The sequence below is a fragment of the Carcharhinus amblyrhynchos genome, chromosome 5 (genome assembly GCF_965287045.1).
Source record: "Carcharhinus amblyrhynchos chromosome 5, sCarAmb.v2.hapA, whole genome shotgun sequence".
NCBI classification, from domain to species: domain Eukaryota; kingdom Metazoa; phylum Chordata; class Chondrichthyes; order Carcharhiniformes; family Carcharhinidae; genus Carcharhinus; species Carcharhinus amblyrhynchos.
The window spans coordinates 85,278,340-85,304,336 of NC_137328.1; the positions used below are offsets into that span (position 1 = coordinate 85,278,340).

At 37.5% G+C, this 25,997-nt stretch overlaps 1 protein-coding gene and 1 long non-coding RNA gene across 4 annotated transcripts in view; one reads left to right on the forward strand and one right to left on the reverse strand.

Annotated features, from left to right (window-relative positions):
• arb2a (ARB2 cotranscriptional regulator A) overlaps positions 1 to 6,875 on the forward strand; it is a 529,674-nt gene extending 522,799 nt beyond the window's left edge. For 2 of the 3 annotated variants that reach the window (XM_080189122.1, XM_080189121.1), the window contains exon 11: positions 4,029 to 6,875. In XM_080189122.1, the coding sequence (XP_080045248.1) occupies positions 4,029 to 4,180 (152 nt within the window). In that variant the 3' untranslated portion in view covers positions 4,181 to 6,875. The remainder of the gene's footprint in view (positions 1 to 4,028) is intronic. The other variant, XM_080189125.1, reaches the window with a different exon arrangement.
• Positions 1 to 25,032, reverse strand: part of LOC145343159 (uncharacterized) — a 29,958-nt gene extending 4,926 nt beyond the window's left edge. Inside the window, exons 1-2 of the long non-coding RNA XR_013886684.1 lie at positions 24,891 to 25,032; positions 7,086 to 7,717 (exon numbers count right to left, since the gene is read on the reverse strand). This is a non-coding gene — a long non-coding RNA (uncharacterized LOC145343159). The remainder of the gene's footprint in view (positions 1 to 7,085; positions 7,718 to 24,890) is intronic.
• Between the last annotated feature and the right edge of the window lie 965 nt (positions 25,033 to 25,997).

The following is a 25,997-nucleotide window of genomic DNA, read 5'->3' on the forward strand; positions in this document are numbered from 1 at the left end:
CTACTCCTGTTCCTCATTTGTATGTTTGTATGTCATCAGCAAATTAGGAAATATTACCTTTGGTCCCCAGATCCAAATCATTTTTGTAGATTGGGAACAGTTGCAGCCCCACTCCTGATCCATACAGTAACCCAACTGTAATGGCCTGCCATCCTGAGAATGACTCATTTATTTCTACTCTGTTTTCTGTCTGTCAATCAATTCTCAAACCTAGCAGCATATTACACCTGATCTGATATGTTCTATTTTTGTTTACTAGCCTGTGTGGGACCTTATTGAATGCCTTCTGAAGTAATAAATAAATCATTTCAATGACTGCAAAAGAGCTCGAGCACTTGAAAAAGCAGGTCCAGGATTTTCCAGCCTTGCCCACCACTGGGATCGTGCAGTCCCGCCAAGAGTCAATGACTTTTGGCTGAGTCACGCATCCCCCACAACGGGTCTCATCATGAAAAGGCCAGAAAATTGTGGCCAGCGATTCCATTCCAATATGAAGATGGTTGCAATATTACATGATTATATTAGGAGCCTGTTTTAAATCAAAAAGGTTATGAAGCTGCAATATTTATGATTAAACACATCAAATGTGTAGCCTGAGTAAATGTTTGGAGGTAATATTATTTTTCTGATTTATTACACTTCATTAAATATCCAGAATTAAGCACTGATGTGCATTTTATCAACTCTCAAACTGTGAAAAAATTGAAAATGCTTTATTTTAAAAAATATGGTGCACAAAAATGCACTAATCTGAATTTTAGATGCTGCCAAAAACCACAAAATTTTAACTCAAGCTCATTTTAATGGTCACTTGAATCTTCAGATTAGACTGTCTTGAAATCACTCCTTTCTGAAAACAATATATTTTTAAATGAACTTTATTTGATGGCTTCATTTTGCATTGGCAATGCCTTCAAGTCCAGATGCCAATTCTTGTGTGTCCTCTGTTCTTGATGTATGATAATTACTCACAATGAAGAATTAATGATTTTGACATCATTACGTTAAACTGATGGAGTGATCATGTGCAGTTGATTATAGGATATTTTATGGCCAGTATGTGTGATATGTTGATCCAAAGCATCAATGATCCTAAATTAACAGGCTTCTGTACATTTATTTACTGCTCTCTGCATCGTGACCTTCAAACAGAAATTACCGTCTAATATTTTTTCCTTGCTGCTTAATTAGCCAACAAATATTCCCTTTTTATTGTTGACACAGAATATTATTCTAATTTAATATTTAATTAACTCATTGGCTAATGTTCTTCTTGTGATGCATGTTTGACTTTTATCTTTTATTTTGTTTCTGAAATCTATGCATTTTAAAAATTATTTTCTTGCTTATCATCTTCTGGAGGCTCACAGGCTACACATAATTTGCAGCCAAAAGGGAGACAGAATCTTTAGACATCTGCCAATGTCAGTCTTGAGCTGGCCACCAAACAGTATGTGAAAATGACCTAGGGATGCCTCTTCTGATTTCTCCTATTCCCTGCTTTTCTCACTCCTGGGTGGGAAGTGCACAATGTCTGATTTTCTATTCTTCACATAAATGAGACTGAGATCAGGAGCTCAGTGGATTGAGGATTCCAGTTGTAATTGAACCACTACATCGTGGTGTGTATTGATACTCCAAAGCATTACATGACCACACCACCTTGATTCACAGACTTGTCATCGTGGCATTGCTTAAATCTCTGCAAATGCATTGCTTGCGCCGTCGTAGTTAACTTCACTGAATTAATGTTGCTGTGATCTCTGACACTTCTATTGTACTAAGGATTGTGTAATTGCCATGTGCAACGTTGAAATCTCCTTTAAATATCATATGCTTGCCAGCTTTAAACTACATCTTTCCTGTTCTTTCTTTCTTGATGTGACATGCACATTTTTTTCATAATTACCGGTGACATGTGGTCTGTGTTTGGTTCAATAAACTATTGGATAAACCTAGAAGATTAGTGAACTGATCATGCAAACGGAATCACTTGAAAAACTTGCTTTGATTTTTCAAGCAGTGAGTCCCTGACATGTACATCCTGTATCACACCTGTAAGCGATAGACAAAATCACTTGCTGCTACTAAGTGACAGTTGTGCTGCATTTTGCCAAGCTAGTCCTTGGGTGTTGGTATTTCGTCCAGCCTCTGTTCTCAAGAACTGACCCACATCACACGGCTTTGGCCTAGTTTTATGTCCTTAATTGATAGTGCAACATGCTTTGTCACTAAGCAAGCCTGGCATGTCAATCACCTTTGCAGCTTACAGATAGTTGACCTTCAGCCTGGAAACTGTATTTTACATCAAACAAACGAGTGAGAAAGACATGTAAGTATATAGAATTGTTAATACAAGGATGAAGATTGTTCATATGAATCTGAATGTTGCCAGTCAGGTGCCAGCATGTATGACAGTTGGTCATCCCTTAAAGGAATGCTACTGTTCAATTTTAAAATCAGTGTTTTTGCAATCCGACAGTTAAAGGATGAATGGTTGAAGATTGCGGTGGTGTCAACTTAAATTATTTGTGCTTTTTTATTTCAAAATCCATGTAAATTCACAAAATGTGGGACTCTTGTGAGCACTGGTATAGGGACACTGATATTTAATGCCAGTTCCCATCCCTAGCTGCCTACGGTGTCTCACCTACATGGATATTTTTCAGATAGAAAAATCAGCACTCACCTATTGCCACTTGACGTAGCACTCATCAACTTTCTGATATCAACTATAACTCTAAGCTTTCTAAAATTGCATTTCCTTTTAAAATCAAGATTTATTTTATTATTTTACTGTTGCTGCCTTGATTAAATGAAGACGTATCTTTTTTCCAGAAATGGCCAGGAACATCCTGTGCTCCAGACATAATGCACAGAACTGACGTTTTTAAGAATTGCGGTCGAATCCTAATAAATGCACAACTATTTTGCCTGTAAATATTATGCTTGCATCACGATTATGCTTGGATCAGAATTTCTGTAAACCACAGATAAAAGTAGTCAATTTGCTAATCTTTGTGCCACAGCCCATTTAATCATTCATTTGGTAATTCACTATAAACAAAACAGAAAACAGTTAACAAAATCCTTTGTTTTACACAAAAGTAATTAGACTTTGAAAATGTGCTTCTGTCTCTAGATGAAACTTGGCTGTGGATTGGCCAAATTTGATGTGCAGAGCATTAAAAGCAGATAATTACAGGACATTTATGCTTGGATCAGGATTTTGTAATTCACAATTATTCTTGGATCAAGAATCCAACACAATGAGGGTAAATGGGAAGTGGTTTGTCATATCAGAATCCTATGCTGGGGGTGCAGTACTGCTTCAATAAGATTCTTGGAATCAACCGCAAAACAATTCCTTCACACAAAAGGCTCCCAATATCGAATGACCAGCATGGTCTTGTGAGACAGGTGGGCTGAAACTGTGTGGACCTCAACAATCTCTCTCCATAGCTCTTAGTTCCATGTACCCCACAGAATTTCAACTCCAAGATCTCTACAGAGCCAATTTAGTAATAAGCATTGACACCATTCATGAAGTATATTGTTACCAATTGGAATAGTTTGTATTCTTGTGTTTAGTAAATCAACAAATTTGATTATTCTGAATTGGCTTGATGGTTTTTCCACCTTTCAAGACGGTATCTGTTTTTGGAACTTAGTTGTCCTACTGCACATTAGCTTTTGTATCTTCACATTATTATTAATGATGTGAAGATACAAAATGATGTGAAGATTTCAGAACTAAAGTAGTATAAACAAGCATGCTCCTCACCAAAAACAACTGTAGATTTCTAGATGTGTCCTCTTCTTTTACCCAGTAGGTATGTTTAAGACAAGCTATGATTTTTTTCTTCCTGCTAGTTAGCCATACTATGCCAATCTTTTAACTCTGGAGCTTCATGAATGGGTTGTTTCTCCATATTCAAAACCAAAAAATGAACCTTGATTTCCCCACAAGTTATCTGTATCTGACACTGCCACCGCATTAACTCTATTTCTTTTTCACTCATTTCTAGGTACAGAACGGCATGAGCTAACTTCCTGGAAGAGTTTTAATTCTATTTTCAAGTATTTCAACCAAGCTTTAGAGGCACAGAACGCTGAAGCAAAATCTAAGTCAACGGTGACAACAAGAAGCTCATATCGAAAGAAAAGTGAAGAATTATGAAGCAAAATGCCATTTCCTTTTTTTGCGCTGGCAGTCCCTCGATCCCTCATTAGATTATTTTCTTCTTGGAGCAAAGGGTCACGGTGTATACATCTAAATAGCATTTTGCATTATTTCTAGATGAGCGCAACTGTCAAAGCAATATGGGTTTGCCGGTTGTGTTTCCTGTGGTCCCGAGCTCAGATTTGGTGCCACCGATCGGTGCACAGATCAAGACTGACAGCAGTTCTGCACAGTGCAGCACAGAGCGGCTCTAATTGCCCTGACACCGCCCTGCGCTGAGCTAATGTCATGGGGCTATTGGCTTCCCCCACGTCCTAAAGCCTGCCAACTATTCTTCATTAAAGAGACAGCCTCTCTTTTGTCGGCCTGTGTACAGCAGCTTTTAAAATAGCCGAGAATCACAGCCACTCAACATTTTCCTTTCACGTACTCAAGCCTTGTCATAATTTTCAAGGGACTTCAAATGCGTTTAAGTCGCTAAAGATGACAGTTGTTTTTGGTGATGCCAGCTGTCACTTTTTTTGTAGCTGCTTAAAAAATAGCTTTGTATTATTGAAACTGTGTTTGTTTTACAAAATAAGCCAACAGTACTTCTTAAAGCTGGAGAATGTTTAAAGATACGTTGGGTGAATTTGATTCATTGCGAATTTCTGCCTGTTGGCCAACATAAACTGAAGCTATCTATTTTTAAAAAATGCATTAATTAAATTCCTAAATCAAAAGGAATGCATCCATTATGTGATCTGATCAATATTTATACATAAAAAATCTTCATAAATGGCTAGCTGGGGCGTTTTAAAACCAGATTGTAAACTGGATAGTGCAAATAATTGAGCCACTATGGCATTATTTTTCTGAAGCATTCAAAAATATCAAACAAGTAGTTAAAAAAATCCCTTGAAATATTTCCATTCTATATTTGTTGGAACTTTTATATTTTCTTGTTTTTAGCTAGTTGCTGAGTAATTTGTTTTAAAGATAGACTTCAAAACTCTTTATTGGAAAATATATATTAGTTTCACGAATGTGTGTTGCAGTTCTTGTTTTAAGTGATATTTCATTGTCCATTTTAAATCATTTCAGCTTTTGTAACAGCATTAAAATGGAACTTTAATGACTTAAACATTACACGAAATGTGAAGTTGCTTTGTAAGGATGTAATATTCCAAATTGCAAAAAACCACAAGAAATTACATGTTATTACGAGTTTAGATCCGACAATTCTATTTGGAAGTTCATTTTTCAGTTTTACAGTTTGCTCATTATTGCTTGAGAGATGTGATTCATTGGCTACAGCGTAGCTTTGGGATTCTGCTAAAATCTAGGACACACAAATGGTAAAATTTGAGTAATGTAAAGCATGTTTTAAGACATGCTTTCAAAAATCCTTGGAGTAAATACTCATTACTTGGTTTAATCATTTGGAAATTGGGACTGTTGTAAAGCTTTAGAACATGATCTAATACTGAACGGAGAGTAGATTATTTAAAATATTCGAATTCCTGTTAATGCATAGACATAAGTCAGAAGGATAGCACGAAAATGCTAGGTGAGAATTAAAATACGTGCCTTTGATTAAATATTTAGCAATACGAAGTTTTAGAAATATGAATTTGCACAAAGCAGCGTACAAAGTGATTAATTCAAGTGATTTGTTCGAGTTTATAATGCTGTCGGTGCTCTGAATGGCTGGAAAGCTCCATTAGGTTATGTGAATAGGCAAAAGGACCCTGGGGAAGCCATTGGTAGCTGGTTTGGCGCATGCGCACCTCACTCCCATAGAAGCCGGCCAGGAGGTTTGCAGCTGGAGCTTTGATTGGAGTTTAAAGTCATTTGACATTTCCAGCACTTTCTGCAAAAAGACACTGGTCCCTGCAGAACGTGTGCCTTGTCCCTGAATTCTTTAGATGTGCACAGAGTTTAAGTGTGAAAATTGCAAAATGAACTGAGCTAACCCCAAAACCCAGCATTATAATTGATGATTTTGACTCATCAGTTAATCTCCAGACACATTAACATTGGCTGCCATTGTTTTTAGAGTTATATCTTAGTCAATGAGATGCAGAAATAGTCAATTAAATATTTGTAGATTTTAGAAGAATTTTCATTTTAATGATGGAATAGAAAGTAAAAGAAAACTTGGAACCCGTAAAATACCTTTCGGTCAAGTACATTGTTAGATTTGATTTTTGTAAAGCAATGCACATTGTGATTTGAAGAATCCACTGCGTTGTCGGCTCCTTTTTATTTTGAGCACTAAACGTTGTGCGTCTATTTGTAATCGGAAATGTAATTAGTCAGATTTTGAAATATTACAGGCTTACTTTTGAAAACTATCATAAAGGAAAGAAATCACGTCGACACGATGAAGGCTGAGGATGACTGACAGCGCTAAGTGAATAGGAGCTCTTTCTGCAATTGTGAACCAGAACTGGGGGGGAATGTAATGGAGAGGAAAATGAATTTTCAAACCCAAAAGCCTGAAAGCGGAGCAGTGATTTTTATTTGTGATAGTTTTGAAACCTATCTTCTGAAACTGAAAAACTGAAATGAGAAGTTGTGTTCTCCAGTGTATAAATCAAACTCTGCCTTTTTTTTTAATCGAGCTGTATCGATGACTCTGATTTTGAAGCGTTTTACTTTCCAGTGGTTTAAACAAGCTGAACCGAAATAAAGGTTTATTCTCCCTTTAGTTTCAACGTCTTTGTTGTCAGTGATGTTCATGTATCAAAAACTTTCAGTTAGAATTGAAGTGATGTGTTGATGTAGGACGTGGCTCAATCATTGAATAGAACGAACATGGCAACTCGGGAGGCAGCATATGAACTACTACAATGGCAGATTCAAGTGGTTAGTATCACAGCAAAATAACCATTTATCTCCGTTTCTAACCAAGAAATACCTTTAAGTCGAAAGTCTTCTTGAAATCACATTTCTTTCAACAAAAAAACGAATCGTTTTAATGATGATGATTCCTGACATTTTGATTTCATTTTCTAATTGAATGAACGAGTAAGTCAGTTTTAGGAAGGGAATAAAGTCTTCGTCGTTGATACGGACCTTGATGCGGTAAGCCAGTTGGAAGAGTTCAAGTTACCTGGTTACTTCCCAAGTTTGAAACAAAGTTTCCTCATCTTCCATGGGAAGTTCGTAGGGTGAGACCAATATTCAGACAAGAAACAGTAGTTTCTTAATTATGCTTTCAACCGGTCATTGGAGTCTTTGTGGGATCCAGAAAAAAATGCCAGGCCTATCATATGGCTAAATCCAGACACAGTGAAATTTAGTCTGGGCGCTGGAACAAGAGAAGTGAGATCACCTGCCCATTCAGATATCTGACTGAGAATTAAAACGTCTTGGCACTATCAAACAGCGTTATCAGATGAGATTATTGAAACGAAAGTTCATTTAACTCAATTACTTCTTAACCTCAGCGCCGGGGTTGTTTTCAAACCCAGTAATCCCTCTTGGTTATTTGGTGCAACAGGGAACAAAGCCTTCGAGCCCTTGCTTCCTTTTACCCACGCCAGTCATCTGGGAAAAGAGCACAAGTACTGTTTAGGTTTCTTATATTTTACAGGAAAGAACGTATCCTCTTCATTTATATGAAACGTTACAGTTTCTTCCATTTGAAATTGAACCAAGATTCATTTTTACTTCCAGGAATTTTTAACATTGGGTTTCATAACATTGGGTGTTTCTGAAGAAATAAAATGTCGTTCTTATCACATGAAAAGGTGATAAAAGCACTACCTCTAATGCAACGCTGAGAAAAGCTGGTTGCTTTGAAACCTGTTTCTAACGGTCAAGCTTTAATCCAGAATTCTCGATTTTAGTTTAAAACGCAGGCAATATGCTAAACATGTTTTATCCATACAAAAATAAGCATATGTAGTTTTGAATTTGAAATGTAGCACTATACATTTTCGGGCATCTCCCTCACTCAGTTCCTACCTGTGCAACAGGATCAGACGCAGCGGGTTAGTTTTTTCGCTTTTCTGTACCGAAAACATTTGTGAGTTGTGCAATGAAATCTGGATTGTTAATATGTTGACCTGGACACAGTTTCAGAGTTAATATAAGTAGCTTTGTTTCATAAAAGGACCTCACAAAATGTTTCACAATGTTGATTTATAAGAATGATGATACAAAGAAAATGTGTAGTGAACAAATACTTACATTGTTTGAGCAGGAACCCTATTTCTCGATGCAATGCTACTACATATAATAGGAAATGAGAATATCTATCGAAAGCAAATATAAGTTTTAACTTCTGAAGAGAACTAGATTATTGTCTACTTTATTTCTAGATAGCCGAAATTAAGTGAACATCATTTATTGCAATAACGGTTAAGGACCCATTATATCGCCCATAGATCTCTAATTGTACGATATACTACAGGATGGTCGAACTTTTGACCCATATCAATATGCGATGACCTATGGGCCTGAAGCAGTGTTTCAGAACTCAATCACCTATATGAATATGAATTAACATATAGCTAACGATTTTCAGCTGTACTGCCCACACAGCGCCATGTACAGATTGGCAGTACCTGCAGGAGTGTTCAATCCCTGTGAAAATATTTTTTCTCCGAATAGTTTATATTTCCGGCCAATTGTTAAATGTCGTTGTGTGATCATTTTAATTCTTCTTGTCATGATGCATGGGGCATCCTGTCAGTCCGCCGCGTTAGAGTAAAATTAGTGTTAATAACTGAAGGTAGGAACTAGTAAATAGAGAACTTAACTATAAATAATAAATACGATCGCTAAACCTCTAAAGAATAAGTTACAGGCCTCGTCATTTCTCAGCTGTGGGCTTTTGTTTAACTGTACTATTCTCTGGTGTTAATTTGTCATAGAAATTAGGGCTAGATATAAACGTTGTGACTGCGAAAAACTAGCACAGCAAGCAGCAGACTTTCGTCTTCTGTGAAATCTCTATCCCCGTATTAATAGCAAGTGCAGAATTATTTTGTCCAGCATTAAGAAAAAAAACAACTGTCGAGCTGCTGACAGGAAGCTAACATAAATGGCCTTCGTGACTGTTAACAGATTAATAAATTGCGGGGCACACCTTGGAGTTCAGTTGACATTCATATAAAACGGTGGTATTAGTGAATGCATTGGAGCTATATATTAATTATGTGCTAATATACGTCAATGAGGTATATAATCCATACATCCGTATCACTTGTTGAAAGTGGTCAAGTGCATTTATAGGGATTGACAGTTTATATGTGATAGCTAAGAAGTATTTAATAGGAATTCAAATGTTAAATCTGTGCCACCTTTATTAAGAACGTGGAAAATAATAATGGATGGTGGCCCTTGCGCCCGTGAAAAAAAACCCAAAGTGAGAATTTTCAAGGTTGCTTATTAGATGGTAAACAAAAATGTTGCATCGGGTTGCGGACCGAGTTTCCTTTATAGAAGAACACGCATGGAATCGCTCCGATAAACATTCTAAACAGTTAAAAATACAACAAAATAAAGTTTAATACACCTCTGATTGATTGACAGGCACTACTGAAGCGCACGATAAAAGTTCTAGCAGATCTTCCAGTGGCAATTAAACCATACGTCTGAATGCTATTAACATTAACTCTTGTGAATTTAACATATATTTTTGTAGGCAAAAGCTTCACCTTTTAAATTCAACCTTTTTAGTTGCTAGCACTCTTCGTGTTTGTGAGTTTATTCACTAGATCAGTGACAGCTCTTTATTTGCATAATTATATGCTATAGTCTGAAGTGAAAACTAACCTCCAAATTTCATGGGTCACCAAGCTGCAACAATCAATGTTTTATCACGTATGCTAAGGAAAATCTAAGAAGCTCTATAAAGTTTCTTGGGGATTTGTTTTTTTTTCTCTGTCTCTCGGAGAGAGAAAAAAAGAATATGTGTGTTTCTTCAAGAGATGTAGAAACCTTTACATCGCTTCTTAGTAACTGAAATCTATTACTCTGTGATAATAGAGATTAGAATGTACGTGGGGATTTCAGTCCGTTTACTTTTACTTCAAAGTAGTTCCGTAAAATACGATTCGTAGTATAAAATAGCCGACAGTTCTAACCAGATGAAATCGGGTTATGTGCATTATTTCGTACAAACCAATTTGATGAGTAATTTTAACTACAGATGTACTTTATAATGAAGTCGTTGTATATTTCACGTATGGTACACTATTCGAAATCTATTTTAACCGTCTGTTCATTGCCAACAATTGTTAAATATTGGCGACACCACGAAATTATTAAATGATATTGACCCTTCTCTGTTTGGTTTGCTTATGTATTTTCAACGAACAATTTCTCTGAACAAGCTTCGCTCTTGGACGCAGCTCCCAAAACACGATTACATTAATTTGGATTGTGTTTTCAACTCATATGGATGGAATTTTCTTTTTTTTTTAATTTGAGGAAATGTTAAGCATATAAATTTAGATATAAAAGTTCTTTCTTTAAACCAACATTTGTTTCAGTTTCTTAAACTTGCTTCTTTCTTGTCCACATTCAGGAAGAAAAATGATTGAAAAACATGAATGAACGTTGCAAAAATAAAGAGTAAATTACTCTTCGTAATAATTAGAAGTTAGCCAGGGTCTCTTTCCCAACCTTTAACTATCATCTTTATTATACATAAAAATCATACCATTATAACTACACATGAAGAGCACTGATTGTTCCGCATATTGATATACAGACTAGTATATCTATATTCGTGTGTTTCAATTGGTATATTGCTATTAAAAGTATTTCTACGTCCATATCTAGACAGCTATGCGCATCTCATTTACAAATCAGTACAGTTTTCAAGTGTCGCTGAACATCTACGGGGTTTTTGCCCCTCATTAATGTCAAACTTAATTTGAATCTCTGTTCAAATTTTAACTTCTTGGAGACATGGCAGGATGAATCAGCAGGACAACAACCCCTGAAACTTACCAACAACTTCAATGCCAGTTTTCCACTGTGGTCAATCTGATCAATCTTATTCCTGATTGATGCGCAAAGGTTATTTGATCAACAGCTGTCCTCAATCTCATTGATATAGTCGTAGAAGGCCAATTTGGGCTATTTTCAAAAGTGCTATGCCTGTTATATCTGGAAATGATCCCAAAATACTAAATGTGCTGCAACAACGTGTCTACTTAGATGGGTAGGGGTAGGGGCTGGCAGGGGGCGGGGGGGGGATGGTTGGTGCGGGCATTCCCAATTTTAAATTGTATTAAAACGCATAGACAACCAAGCTATTCCTGTTTTATTAGGGCACATATATTTAGTGTCTTGATACTACTATCACCTATTCACTGTGGCAGGTCACAAACATGCACATGGGACATGGTAAGGACTGCGCAATATTGGATAGAAATGGTTTTGTAACGCATGTATTTGGTTCTGAGGAAATGTGCTCTTAAAGATTATAGAAACTGGCATCACAGAATTAGCCAAATGACAGCTCTTGGTTACTTGCTGCTGTGCAGGTAAGACAGAAAAAGTGTTAGAAGGTCACCTGTTTATAAAGAATGTGGGCTAATGCTTTCTGCAGATTAGCGTTCCCCGTTGCTCTCCCCCACCCAGCTCCCCGTTCTCGAACTTTATGGAGCTCAGGTTGTTTGCTCCTCTGTTGGTCGACCAACAAAGTCCAGTCCAACACCTTCTCTCTTCCCATTCAGCTCTCACCTAAGCGAAAAGGTTTGTTTTTTGTTTTGATGCCAATACTGAGAAGTAATTGCACAGCTTCCAGCTTGTTACCACTCCACTCACTGTATTTTCAGCTCAATTTTGCTTCACGCTTAAAGCAGAGTTGCAGTTCCATGACACATTTCACTTGCACTGAACGGACTTGCTTTTAGTTCCACAAGGCAGCATTGGAGGGCCATCTACAAGCCATTAATTTAGATTTCCGAAGGGTCGCGAACACCAGCTTTTGCGCGCAGATTTTTTAAATCCAGTTTCTTACTAATTGTCGCTAAACGAAATGCACTCGCTCCTATATACATAATATATTACATTCTAAACCACACTTACAGCTAAAATAATGACCTAACCACTGCTAGCTTCAGGGTCAAGGTTGATGTCAACCCCAAATCGCACCAACTTTTGTCAAATGGTTCTGCATCTACACATCGATTTCCTGCGGGCTACTGGGCCTGAACTTTCAAACCAGTGTTAAATAAATCGACGTGTAGTTCAACTCACAGTGGTCGCTGAATAAAACATAAGTCAAATATCCATGGATCCATTGCATTTTGGTGCACAGGTGCCATCGTCCTCAAAGAGCTCGTCTTGAAACCAAATACATTTCAACGACTTGGAATATTTTTGCTAAACTTTATCAGATGAACACTTTGACTATATAAAAAGGGCTCAAGCTTCTTTTGTGCTCATTACGAGAGTTAGAAATTTAATGCGAAAACAATAGAAGGCAGTGGAGATTGGGGACTGGACAGTTCAATAACTTTTCCTTCCAACCCTTGGCCCTCATTGCCCAAGAGTTCCGGATATCTAACAGCCAAATAATTAATCAATGGATTTACTTTCACTAAACTCCAACTCATCTGAAGTGGATATTACTCGCTTAACACAATTAGATACAATTTCAAATTTTTATAAAAATCAACTTTTTGTTTCGTTTTCGCTTACGTTTGTCACCTCTGATTTGGGGTAACATTTTTAAACTGTTTTAACGCCAGCAGCAAGAGTGTCCATATTCTTGTTTTATTATCTGAAAAGATAACCAAATATTGATTGATTTTTTTTACTTGCTCTGAAACATTTAACACTTTACAGAATGCAGAGGATATAAGTGACCCAGGAAACCAAACTGAAGCTCTCGATATCCATTTATACATGTGCTGGTATTAAATATAAGTATTTTAAATATTATATGGGGCAGCGATCTCCATTTCCATTTATGTTGTGCTGCTTTATATGGGCCGTTATTGCGCCAACTCCTGCCGTTTAAAATGTAACAGATAGTTTAAATATACCCATTTTCCAAATTGTGGGAATAATTATGTGAACTGTATTATTTACTATTTTCTCTACTCATTGCATTTGGCTGCTTACCGGTTTGTTAGATTACATATATTACACGGAGCTTAACTTGTGAAATATAAATTCTCCAACACCAATTAAATAAAATTTGAAGGCTACAAACTATAACTAGAAGTACTTGATGTGGGTTAATTCATAAGATGATATTGCAATTACGTCATTGTATGTGTATATGTTATATAAAATTAACATGAAAATATATATTAAATGTGAAATTCTTTAACATATCTGAGAACGTTGTTGTAAAATATAATACATGAGCATAAGTTATTTGACATTACAAACGGTTCGCATCCCTCTAAAAACTAAGCGCCGTAGTTCAAAGAAAAAATATTTAAGCAGCTGTCAGCTCCTGGAACAGAAAACTTTGGGGGGGGGGGGCGGTCGGTAGGTGATGGCAAATGGAAACATTAAAGAGTAAAGCGCCATGTACCATTTACTTTTTTACAACACGGGTTGTGCATGTCTATGAATTGGTATTGGGGAGAATGCGGAGTCAAACACCATTCAGTTATTGCGATCTCAAGGCACCAAGCGCTCGGCACTGAGTAGCACCATGGACAGCGCACTACAGCATTGTCAGAAATCAGGCACTTTTCACCGATATCTTGGCAAATACAGTAGAGGGAGAAAATGAAGTATTTACACCAAAGCATCGTTAAGAGAGGACAGAAACAATTGTTTTTTTTTTCAATTCCTGGAACTTCTTTATTTATTACCTAAAGTTTGAATAAATATATAACATAGAGCATAATTCCTACACTTGTTCCTCATCTATATACATACTTAGTAACAGATATATTTCTCTACATTCTGCTCCTTTGGGCCCCATTGGTTTTGCAGCTCTCGCTAGTTTTATCTTTATTTTAGTATTGTTTCAGTATTTTGATTTTCTGTTTTTTTTATATTTGCAACCGTCGAAGTTCCTCATCTCTTTTTAATTCACATCGCCTACTCATTTTGTCTTTCTCGTCCCCATTTGTCTTATTAGTTATTGCCGTCTTTTGTATTTTTATAGTCTGGTTCATTTTTCTCTCTCGTCTTCGTGATGTACATTTCTGCCTTTTGCCTTGACTTCGCTTTCTTGGATGTTTAATTTTCACCGCGCTTTCGAAAAGATTTCCAACTGAGAGCTTTATTGGTGATTGCGATTTTGTTACCATTCAAAGACGAACAGAAGCTTTAAATTCAAAAAATGTATTACAATTCCGAAAGTTGTATTGGGGCCTACTGTATATATGTGTGTGTATGTGCGCGCTTGTGTATATAAAGAAAAGTTTAAAAGAAAACTTTGGTACAAGTGGACATAGTTCATTCAGAAATTAGGTATCTGTTGAATTACACCTGGAATTTGTGAGCGGATTTGCTTTTGGGCAGGAGCTGTTTGATGGGAGTTGCAGCTTCCCGACAGCTTGTTAATTAAAGCCCCCTGGAGATGAGCCTCTGGAGCCACCGTCCGTATCAAACTCGTGCTAAATATCCAGATCCTGACAGCAACCTAACAACATTCAGCAGTATAATAAAAAGGACAAAAGAAAAATGCTGAATCTATTTCGCCTTTCCACTTTCTCCTCCTGCATCCCAGATTGCTACCCAGGTTCTTCAATCTTTCATCACTTAAAATCTATATAGAAAGTAGGAATCGCCAGCCTTCAGTCCTTCTGCTTTTAATCTTTTCCAAATGTGAGGAAACTTGTTTTCAAAATTAAAACGCGGGCTTATAATTGCATTTTGCTTTCCCGATAGAAAGATAATTCATAAATTATCTGCGCGTATTTTTTAAAGTAATGCAAAAGGAAGGTTCTAATACATTAAACAACACTGTACATGAATTCGCTATTTTATGTCTATGTTTATATTTCATCGACCTGTTGAACTGTGTGATTTTAATAATTTCATACGATTGTTCAAGTTAATCATTTGAACTGGAGAATGGTCGCACAGTGTCTGAAATGCTTATATCTTACATATTGAACAGATCAGTATTTATCGCGGCTCTCGCTAATACAAAATCCCGAGCATTGGGATAAAATTATACGGCTTTGGCATTTAACTTTGCAACAAATACATTCTCCTATTTATTTCCTCTGTGATTAGCCACTTCAGATAGCAAGCCTTCTTTCTTCTATTAACCTCAGATCTTGCTTCACCGGCTCCGGCTAGAGACAGTCTTGTCATCTGTCCACTGAACCTGGTTAAACCCTTTTCACCTGGCCACTTTTTCTCTTGCAACCCTTCAAAGTCATCCCTAAATGGCTCTTGTTCTGTGTAGATCATTTGTCAACGTCAAAAGATGGACTTGCTTCTATTTAGTGGAAGCAAACTGCCCACTGTGTGGTGATACTATAAAAAGAAAAAGCTTCCTTGATACTTTCATTGAAATCAATATCATATCCCAAATCTTTACCAAATATATGGACCGCTTTCAAAACTAATGAATTTATAAAAGGCAATACTTCTTCCATCGATTGCGATTTCTAAATCTGAGAAATTGAAAGTGTCGCATCAACATCTATATTAGAATACCCTCTGAAGAAATCGTTCAACTCAAATTATTCTGTAGTTAGAAATAAACCAAAATATATGTTATTTTCATGTCAGTATTATCCCTTCAGTATAATGCACATCCCCTGGCATGAAATAGGCCGAGGCAGGAATGTTATCCTAATAACCGTGTTGCGTAATGGTTTATTTCTATTCTCTGATGTGAATAATAACATTGGAACACGCTGGTTTCTAATAACTGATAATATCAATCTTAAGATGTTGCCGTTTGATCTCAGACGGAAAATTCATGCGTAAATTGAAAAGAAAATGCAGCTCGTTAGTGTAGCACTGATTTTAAGGTCCTCAATGCTGCTCGGAACCGTGTCTATTTCACATAGGTTAATATTATAGTGCACATTAATTGTAACTTTGCCTAATTTTCACTCCAATAAATGAACTATACTGTAAGAATTGCACAAGAACCGCATCAGACCGATGACTTTAAAGAGTTCAGTGGCAAAGATTCGTTCTTTTATCCTTTATTTGTACATTTTAATCTAACACTTAAAATTTCTAAAAAATATCAATCAAAACAGAAGTTTTTCCAAACTTTTTTCAAACACCTTTCGGAATCAATTCCTTCCAAAATATCCCAAATCTGTTCAGTTCATTTGTGCACAAAACAATCGTTAAGATTTTAACAGATGGAACCATTTTGCTTAGGAGATATCCTATCGAATTCCGGCTTTAGTGACACAGGAAAGCTGGCATGATTTCAAATAATTTTGCGCAGGGAAATGCAAACAGCAACTATAATATATTCCCTATTGCTTTTAATTTAAAACATAACACTTGATCCATTTATTTGTGGATGAAAGTCGTGTTAACATCGTTGGCATTCTGGCAAGGCATATAAGGGAGATTGCCATTCAACATCTCACATTGGATTAAAGATCTATATTGAATTAATGGGTCTTGTCAATTTTTATGTTAAAATTAATGTATCTGAAATATTTTATATAAAAACTAATAACAAACGATAATTTTAACCCTTTGCGTTTTTAACGGGATATTTAACCATCCAATAAATCGAATTAACCCTGTCTTTACTTTGCTGACCAAAGAGTTGGCAGTTACTGTGGGAGGGAGGCCTGGTGTGCAGGTGTGCAGTGGCCGCTATTCAGGCTGCAATACCCGGCTGCCGCGCTGTGAGACTGCAGACTTCTCTGCCTGCTCTTTGCTACGGGGTTCAGAGCCACCTAGTCACTAGGTAGCCGCTGCCGGTTCTGTTTGCCTTTTCGTTTCACGGCAGTAAAATGGGAGGCGAATGCAAAATTCAGAGCCAAATGCAAAATAGCCATTAACAAAGAATCCGTTGCTGTGTGCACGAATATTCCGTTACCTCGTCCTTTGTAGGCCAGTTAGGTATGACTGTATAACACTAACCGGCGACACCTTTCGAGTTTACCCACAATGTTTGACAAATTGATTCGATTATTTCTCACAAAATACCTATCTACATTATCAAGCACATTGAGACAGATTGATTAAGGCAGTTTAAAAGTGAAATTGATTGCAAATTCATTGAACACAGTTCACAATACCCCGTTCTGCAGCGACTCCCTAATAAATGACACAAATGGGGGTCCGCAAATGAATATAGTAAAATGTAGCCGATCTGTATTCAGTATTTACTTCTAAAAATCTGATTGGTATGTCTGATCAACAATATAGGGAGTGCGAACAAAAATGAAACAATTCCCCCTATAGACCGTGAAAAAAAGGCAACTATAGATTGGCCGCCGCTAATGTGGAAGTTAGTTGTTTTTCTGATACTGGAATGTGGTTTCCATTTACTTCAAACTGAAACCCGTTCCATTTATTTGCTTGTTCTTTTTGAGGTTGAAGGGAACATCCAAAGCGAAAAGACTAATTCTGCGATCTTTATTCAAAGCTTCATTTGATATTACAAATCGAATTTTTCTGCCGGATCGATAGATACAATTAGTTCCTGCAAACCCCCTGGCAAATCACTTTTGCCAAAATCTGATGCATTTCTGTACGGGAAGCTACTTCCATGTTTATCAATTGCAGGCAAATGTTGTACTTAGCGCTCGATTGGGCAGCGCTAGCTGACTCTTAGTCGAAAAAAAGTTCTAGTGCAATTAGAAATGTACTGAGCTCGTGGTTAAGCGATCAATAATTAACCAGGCCGATCCTGAGCAAAAACCGCCGAATAAGTTCTCAGGTTGTTTGAGATGGTAAGTGGAGAATTGAAATGTCCAAAAGGTGAAAAATGATTTATCATAAATATAGGGTGTGTCACTTCAATAGCATTTCATGTTCGTGGATGATAAAATGCATCATTTGCTAGTGTGTTTATTGTTTAAAATATTTTCCACCATTGTGAAGCATATGTGACAGTAGGGTCTCAAGTCCATCCAGCTACAGATGTGATATTTTAGTGCGAAATCTAATATAGCGAAATAATAATTGGGCCAGAAAACTAACATGTGATATACAATGACTGCTCATTTGGGGAGGGGGTGGTGGAGGAGAGGAGAATCAAACGCGCGATGTAACGAACTAGGCTATGTGATTATATTAAAATCGAAAACACCTGGACAGCTGTGCATGTGCGTGAAAGTGGTTAAAATAAATCTTAAAGCAAAACAGCTTGAAACAAATGTTTCCATCTACTCCTGCGGTTGAAGTTGCGTTCGCGAAATATAGCGCCATCTAGCACTCACATTCCGAAACTACATCGCAGCACGGGGGACGGGGGGAACAGTCCCTGAAGATCATAGCACAGCATATTTAGACAAACAATCTAACAACTCTGGAAATAATACATGAAAATTCATCAACGGGAGACATAGGGACAAACATTCTAACACTTACAAATTGTTTAAGCAACTATGATCTTTCAAAGGGCCAATCATTGACATTTAACAGTACACGATGTAAAGATGTTTATCCCTACATATGTATGAATGTGTGTATGTATGTATCTATCTCTCTTTCTTTCTATCTATCTATCCAATGTTCCATGAGTGTAAACACTGTACATTATACTAAATGCAGCTATCGCAAATGAATAAATATATAGCTGGTCGACTTTATTTTAAATCACGTTTTAAAACACAAACCAATCTGTAAGATGGACTCTTTTCAAGTTGAAACATAGTGTCATGAAAAGAGACACGTTGCTATCCAATCTCCTAATTAGAAAGCTAAACGATGTTTGCCGTGATCTGAGGTTTATGAATTTACTTTCTTAAAAATATAGAGTGGAATTGTATTAAATGTCGGCAATTAACAAGTGTGCCACGGAAATAGTTTGATTAGTATTCTATCAACAAAAGGTTATATGATCTCTGTAATACCTTAATTCTTTTACCTAAGAAAATTTCCCCAAACAACTCGAAGTGGGTGCTGGTCCATCTTTCCGTGAAGCAAAGGTGAAAGAAACCCTTAATGAGGTATTTCACCTTGCTGTGCCAAGTCCCTCAGTAAACTGCTTTAAGATAGCACAGTGTATGTAAAATATCATTCATAATTGTCACTTAAAGCGTTTACATTTTGCCTACATTTTTAAAAAAACGGATACTTAATCTGGTTTATCATAAATTAATATGCATATTCGAATGTTTTTTGCATTTAATGTTCATGAAATCTTCTATCGTGTTAGGATCAAGTCGAACCGAAATAGTGGATTCGGTCATGCTGCACGTAAATTGAAATTAGATGCGAGCCAGCCGACGTTTTGTTTCGGAATATATAACTGTGATTTGAGTCTCTTTCGGGCAAAGTTGGCTGATTTTAAAATATCTCTAGAAATGTAAAATATTTATTTTCATAATTGCATTGCACAAATCGTTATTTATTAAAAGGAAGGATATTTACACCGAATCACATCTCATTAGCTCATAAAACATTACACACGATGTCTGGTTTTATTTTCTTGAAGATTATAATTATTTCATCTTGAAGTTGTTAGCAGCACAGTGACATAACTGATGTGATGCATCTGATTTCCTCAGAGTCAGTCTCTGTTCTGTTTTCTACTATACAGTTCTGGGATGGTTTATTGTAGCTTAAGGCTTTAAAAATAAGACTAGTAATTATACACAACCGGAACCTCGAACTTGTACGTGAGTTAATGACCTGGTTCTTCATCCAATTCAGCGGGAAGAAAATTTCCACAAATATTATACAGAGTTAAATCTACTGCTATATTGTCCAGCAGTCTCTACTTAAATGGACTTAAATGGTCGTCGAACTGCACCCAAGAAGCACGACATGGCTTCTTATTTAGCAGATATGAGGGAATAAAACACAACTAAACAAAGGAACGAAAAACAAACCCCAAAATATGAGAAATACTGTCTACCTAACAGCTCATTTTAAGAGTAATAATGAGGGTTTCTATGGTAATTATCTCTGTTTTTCTCTCGTCAGGTATATAAGGGAAAGGACACGTTCATATTGTGTGATTATTTTGACCAGACGCCCGTGATAAATCCCATGTGTGAATCCATTGGAAACAAACACTTTTAAAACAATACGCATCTACTTACATTTTCCCCACATCAAAAGTCACAGCAGAGAGAATGAGATTCAACATTATGCTGAGTAGAAGACTGAGAAAATTGCTGCAATTTGAAAGCGACAATGACAATAACCTTCATCTAAAGCCTTATTTATTATAAAAAATCCAAACCAACTCACTGAAATGTAAAGAAAATCACATCTTAAGCTTCGAGGAACATATAGATTTCCAAACAGGCTAATCGCCAATAGACAAAGGCACATCAGGATAACTATACAGCAGTATGTTACAATACAGTGAATGCAGAGTGTGGAATAACATCGCTTAATAGCATTAAAAGGCAAAGAACATAGATGCCAGCGGCACTAAGCTTTATTCCTGAAAAACGTTAGAAAGTATTCTTCTAATGATTTCCTGGCAGAATAGATGTCATTAATTGTTTCACAGAAATTGTTTGATTTCTCCCTTAGTTTTATTGGTGTGCTGGAGTATTATTGGTAAATGAATGGAGGATGGTACAGAAAGAAGATAAGGCAACAGAAGTGAGATCAATTGCAAACATTATAAAGAGACTGCTTAACGTCTGTCGAAATGCTCCCTTTAGTAAAAGGTGTTAACTTGATGCTGCCGGCGCTGTAATATTTGCAATTCCATATTAGGCAGCCTGCAAATTAAATATTCTGCAGGAGATGAATAAAAAATTACAGTTTAAATTGAAGGTGCACGCTGGCCTCTGTTGTACAGTTTTGCAGTGTATAATTGTATAGACTTTTTTTTAGCAAGAGTGCATTGTGACAGCACGCCTTACCTTAACAGTCTCATCTATATATCAAACATCCCCACTTGCGAAATCTATGTGGAGCTGAACGCAAGGGACTTCAAACTTTCTTTGATGTGGTTCACAAAAAAAACTGAGCTTCACCTGAATGTTTTGCTCCCCCTCCTCCTCTTGTTTCTTATTAAAACCACCACATTCCTTCTGTCCAGTGATAGCTTATTAAAGTGTCCTTTGTCCTTCCTTGTTCTGTCTTTATAATGTTATGGAAAGCGTGAGTTAAATTTTCACACAGCAGTCACGTGCGAAGTTCGAAGGGACATTAATGTATAATCCGAGGAGCAACAATTAGTAAACTGAGTTCAGCTGTCTGAGTGAATAGGAAAGAATAACCATCGAAACCTTCTGCGTCCTCCACGGACAGAATATTTGAAATATGTGCAGCATTTGAGTCGTTACCAAACATAAGAAGACTACTCGGAAGTGTCGGTCTGAAGTTAAATAATCGTGATAACACAAAGACTGGTTAAACTGTGAATGAAACTTTCTTATAAACTTTAGTTTGAGCGAATTTTCGTAGCTCGCCTTTGTACTTAAGACTCCCTTTCAGAAAGTGAGTATTCACAAAGACGTCTCTAAATAGTGCCTTGAAAGGTGTTCACATGAGGACACTGTCTCCTTTCTAGTAACAGAGAGCGAAGATCTGACAGGTTTTGTTGTCAGTAGTATAGTGAGAGCTTTGTAAGATATTCGTTTCTCTTTCTCTAAATGCTCCAACTTAATAAAGACCCCCTGTCTTAAAGCGTGCATGCCCCTGCTGTCTCTGTCCACTCGGTGTCCAGTCTGTTCCTAGAACCCCCCACGTGATGTCTGCTAACATAATTTTAATGATTTTGTCAACGTACACAGAATTAATTTTCATAAAAATGCAAAACAGACAACGTCCTTTGCAAGTATGGTCTTGGAACCTCTTTAAATGCTCCGATGCTGAGAAAGAAAGGCTGCTCCTTGACTCTAAATTCATCCCATTTCAAAAGAAAGGGTTTCAAACCTGCAAAAAAATTCGCCCCATTCAGATTAGGAGCGTTTATTTCTTGCTTGGCCTTTGAACAGAGAGGTCATGTCACTCAGAAAAGGGCTATTCCTTCCCTCTCCCTCTCCCCCTCCCCATAACCACAGCGTTCACTCACTCCCACTCTAAACAAACGTCGGTCCGGGCTGGCTTTAAGGCAACATGGTACAAAGATTAAAGCTTTGGCTTTTTACAAGAAGACGAGGTGCTCCTGTAATCATAGCAACGGTATGTAGGCCACAAAGTGCTACCAAAAGCTAGTGATGTCCTCCCTGGAGCGCTCAAGTCTCAGGCTTGTAGGATTTTTATCGACTGTTGCTGCTTCGCTCCATAACAAGTCTGTCTATGAATTAAAATTAAAAATGGCTGACTCAATATCAGCAATAAGCCAAATATATTAAAGTGTGGGATGTGGCCGGCAAACAGTCATTACCTGGCGCATCTAGATTTAAAAAAAGCCTCGCTTGCAGCGTGCTGCTGAAGGTATTTTTCTGTTTGCTTTTTCATTCTTTCTGTATTTTTTTACGGACTTGCTTGGTTATGCAGCAAAATGTATGTTGACGGGAACGTTTAGTAGTGGATTATTTACGAGGGAATCAGAGGGTCAAGTTCTGGTCTAAGTGGCACATCTGCGAAACATTGAGGCTACTAATTCACCAAAGGCTGCATGGCTTTTATTGTAGACATATTGGGGAATTAGTAAGAGTCCGCGTCCCCCATTCGCAAGGGGGAGGGGGACTGATTATATCATGATGTATTGCTGGCTACACGTTCAATCTGTAGCACTGCAGCTAAAACGAGAAGGCGAAAAAAAATCTAACAAAACAATCTAGCCATCCATTATGAAGAAAAATAGGAGCCATGCTGAGAAATTAGGTAAATAAATTCTAAATTAGAAGAATATTAGCCACAACATCATTCACACAGCTCCACGCCTGTCTGTTCTGATGTGCAATTAAATTAAAACAAATTCACATTTGAACATTTCGCTGGTTTTGGTGCAGTTTATACTTGAAAAAAATTCCTTCTCAGCCTCACTTAGTTTTTGTTATAGCTACCATGTAGCAACACTAGGTTTCTGGGTGCGCAATATTAAATCTAAAGAGCTATATGAAGGGTCCTAGCTTTATGTCATAAAACTGTCCTGAATGTACTAAGCGTATGTGTGCCAGTTCATCAATTCCTCTTCCCTTTAAAGCGATTCAGCATTTACAATAGACCCACCTCGCATATGTCATTGCAGGAAAGCAGATGCTTTTTTTTCACGTATCGTAGTGGCTGGTTATACAGCGTGTACAGTATTACGTTGCAAATGTTCCTGCCCGCGCATATCGTTTGCTACATGATTTCTACTTCAGATGTATTAAACTTAAGCGAAAGTGGAGTGCAAATCAGGTCTAACAAACAAACATCTTTTTTTACCTCGGGAGAAATGTCTAAAATGCTCAAACAGCGTCTCCCTTCGACCCCCATTGAAAATTGTATCAGTTTTGCATGTAGAGTTTTGTTTCTAGATTTAGTTCTGACCCAATCTGTAATCATGGATTTGCACTGACGAACAATACAATGCAAAATGTGTGCGTAGTTTTTTTATATTGGAAATAAGTGAAGAAGTCGAAATTTTAATTCGCTGTCAGTGATTGGGATAGTGACAGTTCAGTATTCGGGTTAGTGGTGTATATATATATTAATCTATAGAGGGAGCGAGAGACCGTTATTAAATACAAGCGCTGTTGACTTAGCAATGTGACTGCATTAAAATAAGCCACTAATAAAATTGGGCTCAGCATGGTGTATAATTGCAACAGAATGTTTCCAAATAACATTTAAAGAGACAGTTGATCATGGAGTCAGAGTCATAGGCAGGCTGCTGTGTACTCCAAACGTTCCGGCACTATTGAAGAAAACCCAGGTGTTAGTAGCCTCCACCGCCCCCCCTACACACACACACACAAACACACACCTCCCCCATTACTCATGTTAAGTTTTCCACAAGTGAATGTAGTGAAAATAAGAAAAGGTCACTTCAATCACACCACGGTCCAAACCACATCTCTCCATACATACCTAGTATGGCCTATGCAAGAAGGGGCCTTTTCCATATTTATTGAAACAAATACGCTCACATACACGTCTTGTACTCTGCAGAGGATGTCTTTAAAATGTATTGACGTCACTGCTGGTGATCAGAGTGTATAGCAGAAGGATTCTCCTGACATTCCCACTGACTCCTAAAGGTTTTATGCTGTTTACACTCGCTGCACTAAGGCTGCAGAGAAACTCCAGCCGAGACCATCGTCTGTGACTGTCAGATCTTCAAGGGAAACCTGCCCAATCTGCCCTTATTCAATCATCTGCATCTCTCCACAAACTTTACCATTCACTGAACCCCGAGTCTGCCAACAAAAGCTATCTTCTCCTCCCCCCAAAAAATCCCCTTCCCCCTCACGTGTTCTCAATTTTGTATTCTTGCCTTTAGAGTCTTCTCACAACCTTTTTTTTAATACCAATTGATACTTTTAAAACAGATATCCCTGTGAATTCACTTACTTGCTGCTCCATAACTGTATTGTTAAAAAAATAAACAGTTGTTCTCCATCATTGTCTTGCAATCTCTTCTATCATCTCGGTCTCTCTCTCTCTCACATACACACACAAACATATACAATTATCACTGAGATGCAAATGCCACGTGTTGATACATTTTTACTTAATGACAACCTAAATCCAATCTCAAAATAAATAAAACTCTTACTTTTTGCAGACTTTCCCCTCTGGCCGTTGCCTTCTTTAATTATGTGTGCTAGATTTCTTCCCTATGTAAAAAAAAAGCCTGGGGTTTTGGATGGAATCTCGGTGCTGTGTTTTGTTTTGGAGAGGAGGCTACGTTCCCCATACCCAAAGGCTCTCAGTTAAGTGCAGATTGAGACATATCGGGTTCCTTATAAAAGGATCATTTCATGTGGGAGGTTGGACACAAAGTTTGGACTCGTGACTTGCATTCCTGAGCGACATGCATATTTTAAAACAACAAAGCAAGCGAGGAACAAGGCTGGGGGGGGGGGGGGGGGGGTGGTGAAAAAAAAACTTGGAGGAGAAGTTTCTAAGCGATAAGAATCTCGCTTTCCAAAATTATATCCAGTAATTGCTATTCTTTCAGAACACCATGGGTAACGTGTACTGCAAAAAAGCTTGGAAGCGTTCTGCATCAAGTACAGATTGATTGTTCTGTTCACCCAAAGACATTTACTATGGTTAGGGCCAACCAGAGTTAAAGTGAAGGAAAGACAGCACAGAATGAATTGTTTACAAGTGCACGGTTGCATTGGCCATGTGTATCAGTAAAATGTGCAGCACCTTCCTCAGGCTCTGCACAATGCTGCTGACTTGGTTTAGAATGATGCCGTCGTTACGTAATGAGTGCAGTTATTAATGGGAAATCAAATGAGGGGAAACTCAGACGAAATGGTGACAGCTGAAGAAATGGGCAGCGTCACACAGCGTGTGAAACCACAATTTAATGCCTGGTGCCAAAAAAATGCCCTGATTGCTTTATTCATTTCATTCATTTAACATGTGATTATCAGCCTGGGAGCTGAAAGCGGCAAATGCAGGCAAAATGTCATGTAGGCCACATAGGCAAGTGTTGTGTGCAGCTCAGCAACGCTGCTGCGTTCTCCAAACCGCATCGATTCTTATTTCTACCAGAAAACACTGTTTGTAACATGTGTGGATATTTAAGCCCCCGCAGAAAGAAAAATGAAGACGAAATGAGAGAACAAATAGTGAGGACATAGATATCTCTGTTAGTTGTCAATGCAGGTCCATGGGCCGAGAATGCTAATGAGGCTTTGCAGTGAAG